The sequence below is a fragment of the Euwallacea fornicatus genome, chromosome 13 (assembly GCF_040115645.1).
Source record: "Euwallacea fornicatus isolate EFF26 chromosome 13, ASM4011564v1, whole genome shotgun sequence".
Taxonomy (NCBI): domain Eukaryota; kingdom Metazoa; phylum Arthropoda; class Insecta; order Coleoptera; family Curculionidae; genus Euwallacea; species Euwallacea fornicatus.
The window spans coordinates 3,327,272-3,342,441 of NC_089553.1; the positions used below are offsets into that span (position 1 = coordinate 3,327,272).

At 35.4% G+C, this 15,170-nt stretch overlaps 1 protein-coding gene across 4 annotated transcripts; it reads left to right on the plus strand.

Moving 5' to 3' along the window:
* Positions 1-519: 519 nt before the first annotated feature.
* On the plus strand, positions 520-12,599 carry LOC136342775 (uncharacterized). Of its 4 annotated transcripts, XM_066288908.1 has the most exons (14): positions 525-737; positions 3,874-4,014; positions 7,415-7,799; positions 7,852-8,104; positions 8,159-8,348; positions 8,468-8,731; positions 9,731-10,071; positions 10,123-10,321; positions 10,377-10,546; positions 10,603-10,831; positions 11,373-11,599; positions 11,648-11,821; positions 11,881-12,111; positions 12,165-12,599. In XM_066288908.1, the coding sequence occupies exons 2-13, from the start codon at positions 3,876-3,878 to the stop codon at positions 12,100-12,102; spliced, it is 2,793 nt and encodes a 930-aa protein (XP_066145005.1). In that variant the 5' UTR covers positions 525-737; positions 3,874-3,875; the 3' UTR covers positions 12,103-12,111; positions 12,165-12,599. The 4 variants fall into 4 exon arrangements, with proteins under 4 accessions (XP_066145007.1, XP_066145006.1, XP_066145005.1 ...); XM_066288907.1 differs by having other exon boundaries at positions 526-737; positions 11,881-12,599; XM_066288910.1 differs by lacking the exons at positions 11,373-11,599; positions 11,648-11,821; positions 11,881-12,111; positions 12,165-12,599 and adding an exon at positions 11,228-11,300 and having other exon boundaries at positions 520-737; positions 10,603-10,856.
* The last annotated feature ends 2,571 nt before the right edge of the window (positions 12,600-15,170 follow it).

Sequence of the window (15,170 nt, forward strand, 5' to 3'; positions counted from 1 at the left end):
CACACTTAATTAGCAACAAAAATCTTCTGTTTAAACATAGGTGTTGCTTAAAATGAAGGTTTAATTTGGGCTTCACCATTGAGATAATCCTAAGAATCTAGGTATCCCTATAATCAAGCAGGTAGGTAATCTGGAAATATTTTAGATTTAAGCATATACATCAACTTAATTATGTACTTGGAATATTATTAATGTTCAGAATAATCTACTGGTCTTCGCCCCAAGGTTAAACTCATTATAAATAAATTATTATTTCTAACTTATCGACATTTTCAAAAGCATCTACTAGTGTTGAGCAGAAATACTCATTTTAACTGCTCAAAAGGACATAATATAATATGTTTATTATATGAATAAATTTTGAGGAAAAAACTTCAATATTAACGTTATAGTTCTGGGCAAATAAACCAATTGTGACCGACCGTTATTCCCAAACATATTAATTTGAGTGTGGCCCATCTTCTCAAGTTCGTAGTGCGCGAGTTATCAATGCGCAAATTATACTTAAATACAAAACCAGCACACATAAGTTACTGGTGTAGTAGACTTGCCATCCAGCGCGCGTCGATGGGAAGTAAATCGCTATAATTTATACCGTGAAGTTTATTTTTCAATTCCTCAAAACTGATTTCGGCCCTTACAATAGATATTCAAATACACGCGTCTGTTATCATGTGAAATTTGTGCAAACCTTGTCGCTAATTAGGTCTATAACATGTGAATTGTGAAAATTTTTAGTGAGTATCTAAGAACTTTTTATAATTAATAGACAATTTTCCGTTAATATTTACATTGGAACGATGATTTTGACTGATAAACGATGACCTTAAGGTCAATGGATGGAATTATAGAGCCACGTGCGTTAAAATAAGTGTAATTTGATGTACGCAATTACAGGGATAATTTAGGATTAGAGCCACTGCCTACGGATGTGAACTACGCAAATAATATGCTTAATCCCCGTTAATTTAGTCGGAGATTCAGAAATCATTGCCAATCTCATGGTCCAAATGAATTGATTTTTGAGATTTTTTTTGGAAAATATCGGGAAATGGTCTTGATGAAGTTAAAGGCCAACATGCGCAGGGTGTCGTATCAAAACCCCACAGCTCCCTATCAAGGTAGTTTTGACGTGTAAATGCTGAATTTAAAAGTTGAGAGTTACATAACAAATTCAGTTACAAAACGAAATCTTATGAAATTACTATGTTTCCAATTTTTAGTTTATTATTTAAACATTGAACTGTTGGCCACGTCTCGATTCAATGTTGAAATCGACTTTGTAAAGTATTTACTTACGTAGGCGTAGAAATGATTCCTAGATAAAAATACCAAATAAAGTGATATTTCTAAAAAACTCAAAATTGTGTTTTTTGCGCTACATTTTGTTTCCATTGGTGGCTTTTTCCCATATTCGGTTTGAATCTTAAGAGTACGTTATGGCCCTGTTTTGCGACTATATATTTTCTTATCGTTTTAGTACATTTAACATGCGAATTCATAATTCATTTAAAATAAAGCAGGTAAATACGTATTGTGTTTTTTGTGGAACTCACATAACTGCATATTGATTGACGGACAAACATTTCTTGTAACGAGTGAATAGGTTATTTTAATTTCGGCTTCAAAGTTAAATAATTAGCAGCGAGTTAACATGAAAGCGAATCTAAAACGTTATGTGTAATGGGTACGTAATGAGGTTTTCGACATAAGTAATTATAAACTTGTTCGATTATAAACTGATTCGTCTCATGAAACTCGGCATTTCGTACTTATTACATGAATAACTATTTATCTTACTGATAAACCGTTGAGTAGGTATCATTTTTAAAACACTTTGTAATTAAAAAGTTATGCCAAAATTCCTTAGTTACAATACTGGTTGGTCCGAAACGAGGTTGCGGAGCATTCCAAATTTGCTGGTTTCAGAGGGTATCGCGTTTAGTAAGGAGCTTAAAGATATAAGATTATTGTTATCCGAAGTTTGATCTCTCTGAAATCGAGGTTGACAATCACAGAAAATTCATTTCTATCTAAGTTTTTTACAGAACTATTATTCAGAAGAATATCGGAAAAATAAAAGCGGATTCTGAAAATTGTTTCTTCACTTTTCATTATGGATTAGACGAATCAAAATATCCAATACTACAGGGTGTTCGGAAAGGTCATATCGTAAATTCTAGGGGTTATAGAGAAGTCTAAAATGATGCTATTACTTCATATTAAAAATAAAATCCTAGCGGCCTTTGTTGTTAAGTTATTCGCTCTCAAAGTAATAAGTTAAAGAAAGTATGTCTGCTATAACTTTTAAACAATTATCATGGTGATGATGAAAGTTGAGCGGTTTCAATAATTCATAATCATGCTTATTTTCGTGCGTAAACATGTTTCAAATGTCTTCCTTATACAGGAGAAGAACAAATTTCTCATTTAAATTAATTAATGTTTGTTTTTAGTGAGTCAATGAAATCAGTGTTTTTTTTTGTAGCTTGCCTTTTTAATAATTTTTCTGCAAAAACGGTATGCCTTGCTTTACTACTGTTTTTGAGAAAATCGCACTTTATTATACAAAATTATTAGAAAATTACCATAAAAATTGTCCTCAGTATATCTCTCTGTTGGTCACTAGCTACCAAAATAGCTAATCTTCTGCTTGGGCAGTAACATTTTACCTCATTATTATTGATTGCGTTAAATTAAGTGGAGTTTATTTAGTCACGGTGAAGGTAACCGTGTCCAAATCTGGAAATCGACGAAAAAACGTGGACAAATTGCCCACTTATGCCTCAGCTTAAAATGAGCCCATTTACCTCAATTTCTTTAATAATGGCAACATAATGGTGGCTGCGCTTTGTTTTTCACGTTGATGATTTTCAGATTTTTCCTTCATGCGATCCACCAACCCTCTCTGCAAGACAGTCCTACCAGGGCCATTTACCGCGCCCTTTTCTTTGCATTTTAATGGGGTGGAGATCGAATAGAATCGGGACATGAAGCCGTAATTGGCCTCAGTCTTTCCAAATTTTCCCTAGGATCACGACTGTTTTCCATGCCATGACCACCAGAATTATCAAGCCGACGAGAGTTCACACGTTAAACGTCATGATGCTGTTTGTCTTCCAACTACCTCGTCTTATCGCTGCAAAAATAAAAATATATAGTAGTACTGTTCAGATAAAACACCCTGTATATTGTTATTCTTTCGAGATAACGTTAATTCTAAATTGTTGATAACTGCGTTCATAAAAATTATAACGACATTGACAATACAGGGTGTCCATTTAACAACTCCTCGGCCTTGTATGAGTTTATTTATGATTTCATGAAAAAATCAATTATGGGGATGTATATGAAGGTAATGAAGGTACATACGTTTTAAAATTTACGACCCTACAGGGCGTCCCCGAAAAGCAGGGCGACATAAAATACAATTTTTTTTAATGGGACCGCCCTTATTTTCTCACGTGATAGAATCCTCTCTTAAGCCTGTGTTAGCTTCTAGTTTTTTTTTACCCTCGGATGCAGTGAATCGGAGCTATGACGTTTTAAAAGAAATTTTAAATATTTGCGATGCCTTATAAAAAAATTAATATCGTAGTTACTCTCATCTTAATGATTTATGGATGGATTCTCAAATAACATCCCCTTAGCAGGTACTATTGCTCATTTAGCCAAATATTCATATAGAGGGTCCACAATAATAAATTTAATTTTCACCTTTTCCACTGTGACTGTGGGTTTATTTGTAGGGCTATTAAATGTACATCCTGTATATCAGCGATAATATTCGAGGATTTTGCTTTTAACTCGATTAGATAGAACTTTCTAATTACGATATGCGTTTATGTCTACATGTGTTTTATTCGTAACTAGAAATGGAATTTAACTACGCCGATCATTTGGACTTGGAATGGCAAAGCTTGCAGCACCGATATCTGAAGTCGTTTTCGTTCCAACATCAAAACAACGCTACTCTAACATTCGAAGAGGCTCTCAGGAAGATATTCTATCCAGGTAAGACGCATTTTAATGTCACCTTATATGTCCCATGGGAAAGTTTTCATCAGCCAAACACACGGATTTAAAAGTTCCATGTGCAAGTTATTGTCTCATTAAATATTGATTTTGCATCAGATTTAAACTTCAAAAGAACGAAAGTAAACATTTTCTGAAATGCACGTTTACTTTGATCACTGCGAAAACATATTAATCAAATTATTGGCAATCTGATAATCAATAGTATTGAAATTGGAAAAATGTCCTTATCTCTAGGTACCCGTCTTCTTTCTCTGAATATTGAGGTTCACCTTGGACGTTAGGGAAAATGAAGCGAATATATTTCTAATTTATATTTTTTATCGTTGAACCGTCGAAATTAAATATTTTCGATGGGGTCTAAGTATGGACTGCATGCAGGCCACTCAATCATAGTAACATATCAATAATCCTTTTTCGTTTTAACTTTCATTGAACATGCTATATATTTGTAATCGATTTCCTGTTGATTCCCACGTGTAAGTGGCCAATTTTCTTCGACAAATTTAGTTTATGTGGATATGCGGTCTTTTAAAATGTTTTTTCATATTTCCTGGTCCATAATAGGATCGATTTTAAATAGGGATCCGACGCTGCGCTAGGAAAAGCATTCTTATAACATTCTGTTTCCAGCTCCACGATTTAAAGTAGGAGTAAAGTAGAGGAAGGTTGGTAGAGTAGTACTAGATAATAGTGCAAGAACGAATAGAGAATGATTCAAGATACGATTATTTTCTTTTTTTTTGATAAAGAAGCGACCTGTTTCGTATTGGTTAGCACTTATGAGATGATCGTAGAAAAATAACCTCTTGTCAAAGAGGTATATGTATACGAATACACGACGTTGTTTAAGTATGTGGCCAAATTAAAGGAGTGATTCTTTGAGAGATTTTAAGACGAAAAGTTCATATAAACATATGTCTGGTGATGCTTTATTTTCACGATACAGGGTGTTAGACTTAAAAAAAGTCGTTTTTCGTAAGAAAATTAATAATCCCTTGGCCAATTTTATTAAAATTTAACATTTGCCAATTCTTAATTGTTTTTTTACTAAAAAATTGCGTATCGTTTGTTTAAATATTGTTTTAATGAAACAATGTTCATCTCTGTCTACGTCACTAGCAAAAGCAGACAGCCAATTTCAGCTTAAAAGACTCGTTTTAACTACATTCAAAACTATTACTAAGTTTCAATGTCATTGTCATTTGCGTCTTATTGTTTTTCAGGAGTTTTTTTTTTATACAGTGTGACCCATTTGTTTTGGGGTCAGTCTGTAAAAAGTTTATTGACTGTGCGACTTAGTCCGTTTTCTTTTCTTTAATTATAGAGCTTGATAAACTGCACATTTTCATCAAAAATGGTCTGGTTGATATAAAATTCAAGGCCTACTATGACAGTTTCTAGGAGCAAAATTTTAATAAATCATATTAGCGATTTTTTAAGAAAAAATCTATGCACGCCACTGGATTGAGCACCTCTCAAAACGGGCCTGTGTAAAATTTTATCAAAAAATTTTAAGTAATGACGATTTTGTAGAAGAATTAAAAATGCACACTGGATACTTACATCTTCTTATACTTTATCTGGGTATATTAAGGCCCAAATTGGCCATTCTAATACTATTTCGGGGATTGTCGTTAAAATATTGCAAAATTTGGTTGTTATTTAGAAAAAGTCCACGACGTCCATTTTGTCTCGTTACTTCGACTTACTGGTCCATGTGGATGCCTGATGTTGAACTCTGCCGCAGCTTCTGCTGCCGAGCGCACAACTTGTCGCCAACAAGACAAACAATCTCTATTTTTTCTTTAACACTTAAATTTTCCATAATTATAATCATTAATAATTTAATTTGTATTAAATAAAAATAAGTTCTAATATCGACGTTCATGTTTGTTGTGTTTGTTTGACAGTTAAACACTTCGTTTGTTCTCCATAGCCCACTGCGAATTTTTGAAAATAAATAAGCGCTGAGGGTGCATTTTTAATTCTTCTACAAAATCGTTATTACTCAAAATTTTTCATTAAAATTTTGTACAAGCCCGTTTTGAGGGGTGGGCATTCAGTGGCGTGCACAATTTTGTTCTAAAAAAATCGCTAATATGATTTATTAAAATTTTGCTCCTAAAAACTGTCATAGTAGGCCTTGAATTTTATATCAACCAGGCCATTTTTGATGAAAATTTGCAGTTTATCAAGCTCTATAATTTAAAAAAAAACGGGATAAATCGCACAACTTTTTACAGACTTACCCCAAAACAAACGGATCACACTGTACGTAACGGTTTTTGTTTTTAAGTTTTACACCTATCTTGAAAATGAAACATTGCCGGACCTAACTTTTCGTCTTAGAATTACTCAAAGAATCGCCCCTTCAAGTTCGGCCACGTACTTATATTACACCCTGTATGCAGGGTATATGCACTTTTACATAAGAAGTCTAACTGTCAAAAAGAAATTCTAATAAAAGTCCTACAGGTAGCGATATAAACAATAATGAATGTTTATTTATTCCGTACTACAAAAATTTTTCAAAATTCTTTCCATTGACTTGAACGCAACCTTGGACCCGTCGAATCCAATAGTGGCCAACTAGTCCGAATGTCCCTCTTGCCTGCTGCTCCCGAAGAGGCAAATTATCGGCCACAATTGTAACCCGGTGTTGCAATTTCTCCATATTCTGAACTTTAGTACGATAGAGCTCGTTTTTGAAAAATTACCATATATTGATATCCAAGTGATTTAAATCGGTGGTCCTCGGAGGCTAAGCTACTAGTTCACGCTAGCCGCTTCAATTTATCCCGCATACTTGAGTTAAAAAATTTCGGGCATCTAAACGAAAATGTGGAGGTGTCCCGTCGTGCACACACCACATACCTACTCAGACCGCCAAGGGCACATCTCCGTGAAGGATACATGCGCTAAGACAATATCCATTAATTCCTCATTGGTGTACACATAAACCATTTTCACTAAATAACAATTAAAAAAAACTAACTTTTACAGCAAGAACACTGATGTAACTTAAGCCACTGTCGCTCCCTTGTCAGCTTGGAAAAAACATGAACAATTTTCGCACTTTTTTATCAATTTTTATGCCGTGTTAGTTTCAAGACAGTCAAATGGATAAATAAGTCTAATATAATAAATAAACATTTAATATTGTTCATCTCGTTACCTGCAGAACTTCCATTAGAATTTTTTTGAAAAATGGACTCCTTGTGTAACAATGGATATGTGGTTGAAGTTGGTCCAATAAGTTGTTCAACGACGTATATAAAGCACATTTTTGCGTGGAGAGTACCACAAGACAAATGCGCTTGCAGTTTGTAAGTCACGTTAAAACTTTGAAGAATCATTTTTTAACATCTAATTCCAGAGAATGATATTGAACAAGAGGCCAATTACACCGACAAGGAACTGTGCGAAAAATGTCTCGCGGAGTCACTAACCGTTCTCACCACCCGATCAACATGTCCCAGACCCAGTCAAATTAACTTTCTCCTGACTGTGGCAAAATACACATCCAGAGATGAAATCTGCTACATCAACTTAAATGCCAACAACGTCCTTCCAGGCACGATATGCGTCGCAAAGAGCGGAGATGCTCTTAGTGAAACGAAAATCTTAATTTTTGGGATGTTGGACTCGTTCCTGGAGCACCCCAGTGGGATAAAAGGGGTGTTAGATATGAAACATTGGACCTACTGCTATAACTTAATACTCGAAAATCAACATAAAGATGAAAAATTATCGATCGTTGGGTAGGCGCCAATTGGGATTTGTTAATGTGTGCAATACAGGGCTTTGTTCCAGATATCAATTTCTAACGAAGTTATTGGGGAAAAGCATGAGCTTAAATAAGAACTACTGCTATGAAATAGTGCAAATTCTCGCTGGGCCTTTACTGCACACTGCCCGTGTGATAGAGGTTCAAGAGCAGAGGGTAAATGTGAGCAGTCTCAACATACAAGCCTTGCAACCCAGCATACGCTGCTTGGTAAAAGTTTTAGAAAGATTGTTGCAGGAGTACAATGAGGAGGTTTTAAACTGTGTCATGAGCCTCAGGGTAAAGAAGGCTTTTTTGCCAGTTCCAGTTAATATCAACAAAAATTTATTTTAGGTAGATTTGGCCAGCGATACAGTCTCCAAAGTCACCATGGACAAATCCATAAGCTTGATTCTAGACAGAATAGCTATGGTTTTGTCTTTCTTCAAGCTATCCGACGTTTTTGATGGCATTAAATCAATTACAGAGGATCCGTTAGCAATTAGCGGTTTTTTGAGAATCTTGGAAACGGAGATCGATAAAGGTGCTTATCCTTTGATTAGTGTTTATCGGTTTTAGCGCAACAGCAAATTAACAATGCTAAGTGTCCTTCTCTATTAGTGCCTTAATTTGCGTTACAAGTAAGACGATTTCACATTTCAGGACAGTTCGACGTAACATTCGATCTCTACTACTACGGTCTCAAATATTTCACAGTGGTGGCAGAGAGGCTGCCGAAGTGTCTCCTCAAAGGGAAGAAAGTGGACATCGAGATTGAATTGACCTCGCTACAGCTCGGTCCTTTGATAATGATATCTGAAAAATTTGGCAATCCTCTGTTAATCAAAAGTATCGATTCTGATTTAGTGAGAAAGACGCACGTTACCAAGGTTCTTCAAAATGTGAGCTCCGACACCATTAAAGTTGGTAAGTCGCACGTCTAAGGTCTTAAATCTGCGATGTTGCTAATTGAATCGATAGGAATTTCGATTTCCAGGGCTTTCCGTTCCATTTCCAGTAATTTTTCTTGCCCACTTTTGGCCGAATTTTACAACCTACAGGGTGTCTCGTAATAGTAGGCCAATCCGCCAACCGGAGATTCCTTCCGCGAATATAATTCGACTTTCCTTCTCATTTATTTGGCGCTTTATACTCATTACACAGGATCTTGAAGTTAATTTAAAAAAAATACTTTTTTTAATAACTTGGGAGTTTCTTCACGTAGTTTAATGAAATTTTGCAGTTCATTTAGGCGCACATTTCTTGTGATTTAGGTATAAATATTTGCAGAAACACTGAGAAAAATGATCAATTTTTTATTTAAGTCGAGAACGTAGTTCCAAATCCAGGCATTACTACCGTTTTGGTCTTGGTGCAAGTTGCGCTTATAAATATTTTGATTTTCCCTTTCAAAGGCAATAATTTTTGTGCTAACACCCGGATTGGTATGGAGAATTTGTAAAATTTCGTCTTCCTAGTGTAGTTAAATAAATAAATATATAATGGAAGCCACGTTTTGGGAGACAATAAGTTGAAATATCTAAAGTAAGATGTACATCAAAATATTACAAGAATAAGCAAACCCAGGTAAAGAAAAGGTTAATTTTAATAACTAAACAATGCACCAAAAGTTGGAGGGAAAACGTGTACACGACCTCTCTTTTGCCTCAGCGTTTCTCCAAATTTTTTACCCAAATCATAGCAAATGTGCGCCTAATCGAATTGCAAAATTTTGTTAAAATATTTGAAGAAAATCCACGTTATGAAAAAAAGTTACTTTTGCACTCACTTCAACATCCTCGGTAATGAGTATAAAGCGTTAAGAAAAAGAATCCATAAGGAAAGTTTAATCATTATCACATAAGGAGTCTCCGATTGGCGGCTTGGCCTACTAATGTGCGACACTCTGTATTTCAATTATTGCAGTCTCAAAGCTAACTCCGTGCTTGCCGCATTTACCTTTGGAAGCATTCATCACCGCCGTGAGGAATATAATGCGTGCCAGACATTTATATTCAAAAGAGAACTTAGGAATGGTTTTCGAAGGTCTTATATTCTCTTTGCAAGACACAATCGACTTTGTAAAGAACTGCTGTGATCATGAGTACTTGAACGAAATCGGCATGGATTCCTTCTTGTTGGAGTTGTTTAATGCCATTCTGCTATTTATTGAATCCTTCAACTTAGGCTGGGCAGACAGCGTAAAAATTTTGGAAATAATTCAACTCCTATACACTGGTTGCACGGTGTACCAATGGTCAAAAAAGGTAGGTTTTGCTGAGAACCCGTGGTCCTTTCTTGTATGATGCGGCTTTTAGGTGCTTGTGAAAGGTAGTAACATTCTACAGGAAGTAATCGCAAGGCGGTTATCCCCATCAATGTCCTTACTCATAGATTGCGCGGAAGACCTGAATCAACTGGGGCCAGTGCTATATCAGCACTGCTTCACCACGGAGTGGGAGATTCGAAAAGCCAGTTTAGCAGTCGCTTGTACTATTGCGGACAGTGCGAATAAAAGTAACTTAAGTTAACTAAAACTCAACTCGTATTATACATTTCGCTTTTCTTCTAGGTTTCCCCTCATTCAAGCACCTCTTACTTGACATTTCCTTCCCGCAGTTAGCCTCAACGATGGCTTTAAACGACGAGAACCAGGAAGTTAGAGCAAATGCATTTAAATGTCTTCAACAATTCATTATGTGGGAGGAGGTTGAAGAGATATTGCCAAGAAATTATTTTCTTGTTAGTATAATCTGGCAATTAATCTGCTCATTTTCAATAACGATTAATTTCTTTAGAATAAAGCGCTGCCCACTTTAATGAGCAACGTGCAGCCATCTTTGAAAAGAGAAGTGATTAAGCTCATCCGAATAGCCTACAATCAGGACGGTGGGCTGAACGATACAGTTTTAGCTGAAGTTTATAAGCACCTGGAGCAAATAGCCCTAATAGAGAGCGATAGTGGAGTCCAGCTAGAAACTATTGAGTTTTGGACGAGCGTTGTGAAGAAGCATCTGGCGCTTCAAGGTAATAAAGGAGCTGCTAATTTCAGGTATACAGGGCGGAACTAAGCCATATACATATAATGTTGAAATAGAGGCGGTTTCTCACACAAACTGTTGTCTGTTTTTTTACAAATTACCTCAAATTTGGACACCAAAAAATGTTCAAATTTAAAGTGCTTCAAGGTCTGCATAGCTACATCACCATGTATATTGTGTCGTGTTCGACAAAATATTGTGTGATGAACGATTTCGGAGAGTTGCAAAACCTAAATAAAAAAAAAGCTGAAACATTCGTCAAATTAGACGATTTTATTGCAACCTCGCAAGCATTTACCGCGCGTGTGAGGTAAAACGCTTTACCGCATGCTAATTTTTGATGAAACTTACAGAACACAACATAGTTAACTCACATTCGTAGGAAAACACTGTACTTAAGACGTGCGAATGTGTCTTTACCGCACTCGGTTGCTGACTGAACTCACGAACCTGAACAGCATGCGGTAAAGCATCACTTTCCGCACTTGTTAAGCAAATAACCGTTTTACATTCGAGTTCTGTTACAGGTTGGTTGGACATGAAATTTCCTTCGGTCACATTTTCGAAAAGAATAATTTGCATGACCAACCCCGAAGTACGGAAGCGAATATTTAAAGTATTAAGTCAACTTAGTTCCATAGGATGTTTGAATGTCTTAGCGCAAATGCTGCGGAAACCAAATGTCTCAAATGAGGTAGAAGACTTTAATAATAAGCTCGCCGTACGGCTTAACAATTTGTTTCGTGAATATGACGTAAGTTGCTTAAATACACCCCAAATCGACTTAATAGAAGACTTTTAGCTGACTCCCGAATCTATTCTATTTATCGAAGAATATTCAACTTGGCCTTCATCATCTCATAGCTCGAGTTACTCGAGCATACCTTCACCTAATACAGATCATATCTTGCAAGAAATTATCGATGATACCGTAATGAAGCTAATTCCAGATGACTTACAGTTTGTTCAAGATGAAGTTAGTTATTTTGACCGCAAGTGACAATATCCTCAAGCACGTTTTTGGAATATTTTTAGGATCTCTATCCTTTGATGGACGCGAAATACAACCGCAAACATCCCTCGCAACCTCTCCAACTCGAGTCGCAAATTACTGGTTTTATCAGTCCCGCAGATTTTGTCAGTCTAATTTACAAAAAGATTGAGCTTCTAGGCAGAACAACGGAGGGTTTGGAGAAATACTTGGAGACTTCGGAACCAAAGGCTGATTGTGACCAATATAATATTATAGACTATTAGGTTTTTAGTGTAAAATAAAGTATTTTTCATACATAGAGGCAGTTATTTCAAATATTTAACAGGCAGTTTGCATATCTCTCTTCAGATTTACTGAACAGAGCTTTTCATCAATAATCGTCTAAGCATCATTTCGCAACCCTGCAGCGGAGTTATTGTTTACCAAATTGTCCAGAATTGGTCATTTTTATTAGTTTGTGATCTCTGTAGTCAATTAACTAAACTTTATATCAAAAGACGTTTTGTAACGCGGTTTATCTAATTATGAAACGCATTGAGACGATAGATTGGAGATATTTTTCATAAAAATTGGCTCACGCGTTCCCGAGATATCTGCGTGCTAAGTTTAGAACCGGAAGATGGAAATGCTAGGATACCACACCTCTTAGAAATTAAAGATATATCTTATTGTTAATAGATATGATTGCGATTTTCTTTTTATTTGTTGTTTATTAAGATTTGTTCGGAAACAGGGTAAATAAAATACTGAATTTATTATATTTTCTTTATTTAAATAACACACCTTTTTTTCCTAACATCTTTCCTTTATTACTTATTAGGCTCTAGAATTTTGAAATGAGATTGAAAAAATTATTATTACTTCCTCTTTGCTACCATTAGTGGGCTAAACTCACTCGGTATATCATATATGACATTTGATAAGAAAGACCAGATAAAGCCAGTATCATCTAGTTCTGTTCCGACATAACAAATTTCATAAGTTGCGTAATGATTGTGATTGAATACATAATAGTCATAAGCAACGTATGGCCATCCTGCAGGGAAAAGTTTTTCTTCACCAAATTATCCAGAATTGGCAGATTTTATCAAAGGCACGTTTCTGACTGATACAGGCAACTATCTCAATATTTGCAATAAATGTATAAACACAATTCTACCTCTGGATAGACCTCCTAAAGGCTTTCTTACCATTTATTTTCATATTGAGAGATTATTGAGAACTCGATTGGGAATGGGTTTCTTTAGTACCTCCTGCTTCATTAGATAGACCAAGTAACTAGGACGTCACCATTTTTTTCTCAATTTTGAAAGGTATGTGGTATTCCCATGTAAACATAGAGATTACTAATGAATAAACTAAAATTTTGAAATATAGAAAAACATATATTTATATACAGGGTGATTCAGAAAAAATGGGCCAATACTAAGCTGGAGATACTAGACACTAAAATATTGCGATTGAGTTCAACATAGCTTACGCCAATGTTACTGATTTAAGACATACAGCGTGATCAAATTTGAAATTTTGATGTTGCTTCTAGAGGGCGCTAGTTTGATCACATTATTTAAGTAAATTAAAACGATTTTTTTCTCTGTTCGGCCATACTTAAAATAAGTCGAGAATTTAAAAGAATGTTCAATTTTACAAAAAAAGTACTTTTCTTTAGGTGTACTAAATCTTTAGGTTTTTAAGTTATTTGCGTTGAAAAGGATCAATGTATTTTGCTATCCTCACAAACAGCATAATAAACTCTTTCAAATGAGGAGTCACTCGGCTTATCGTGCCATTCGAAATCCTAAAGTTGAATGCAGCCTCACGAAGAGGGCTGCTTCGGCGAATTTACATTTAACGTTAAAATGACCACCTCGAAAACAAAATCAATGTATTTCGATCGTGGTTCGAAATACTAAGTCGCGAGCAAAGTTCTCAATGGTGCACCCTGTATATATTTGTTCATGTTACTCTACAGAACCAAATAATTTATATGCGCTCAAATATTATATATTCTAGTCTGGCAAATCCTCTGGGGAACATATCAGAATAAACAGATCAGCAAACTGATACTCGACAAATTTGGTGGCTTTAACGTGAGTGATGATGTTTTATGATGATATTAATTACGAAACATCGTCACGATTGGATAGTGTCGATGGATATTGTCCTTTTCCAGATTTTAGACATTAAAATCTCGATACACGCGCGGATAAGTGTACTTTTTAAGACCTTAAAAGAATACCATTAAAGAGGTGCTGGACCTAGCCGCACATTCCGCACCTGAACGACTTCCTAAACTGTTATTTCCTAATGTTTCTTTAAAATTTTTCCTAATTCCTTGTTTTATACGTTAATTTCCGTCTCTCAGAATGTGTCCGGTACCTAAATTTTCGTACATCTCACCTATTAAAGAGGTAACTTTCGCGTTATGTGATCTGCCCTTCCAGTTTGAGCGTTTAAAAACAGGTTATTAGGTAATAAAGTCAATTATTGACTTCAATGCAAATAAAAGTCATTTCTTACTATATTTGAACTATCGGTCGTAAGACGTAAATGGTCATCTGGAATCTCAAATTACAAAAGTATTCACTACGAGAAATCCAAATGTAAAATTAAATTTTAGCCAGTCATAACTCAGAGATATCAAGACAGGGTGACTTTTCCTTAACGGGCCAATGCTTTGTTCACATATTCTTTCAGCAGAAATATTATATCCGCATTATGTTACGTGATAAGGACTTTATTGGGTGTCCCAAAAATATTCCAACAAACTTTATTACGAACTTTTTTCAGCAATAAACGTGCGCCCGCAGAAGCGCTGTTAGGGCCGTAGAGCAAATAAAGTATTTTAAGTTATATCAAATAACTGAATCGATTTTGATTTAGTTGACTACCATTGTCTTTCATGGAACCTTTTTGGTTCCTCCTCCGTTTGTTATTGAAGAAAACAAACATTTGTTTATCACAATTGGACATTCAAAAAGTGACTATTTTAAGGTCGTAACATTATTTGTAAATTATGATTATTCAGTTGACGTAGAAGCATTCGTATTATTGATCTTTACATCAAAATTTGTGTTAAAAATGAACGTTCATTTTTCATTTATAGAACTTATCAATATGCACCGATGGGTTGGAAAAGGAGGTCTTTATAGTCTTACCCGCACGTACTCCTGATCTCAGTACTCTGGATTTTTTCCATTTAGAGGTTATCGCTAATCTCTGGTTTACGAAACGCCTATTCGTAGGGAGGACGATTTTTTGGTAAGAATAACGGCCAGTTGCGCACATCTGTGAAGCTGTTCCCGAAATATTCCATAGTAAATAGTCAAAA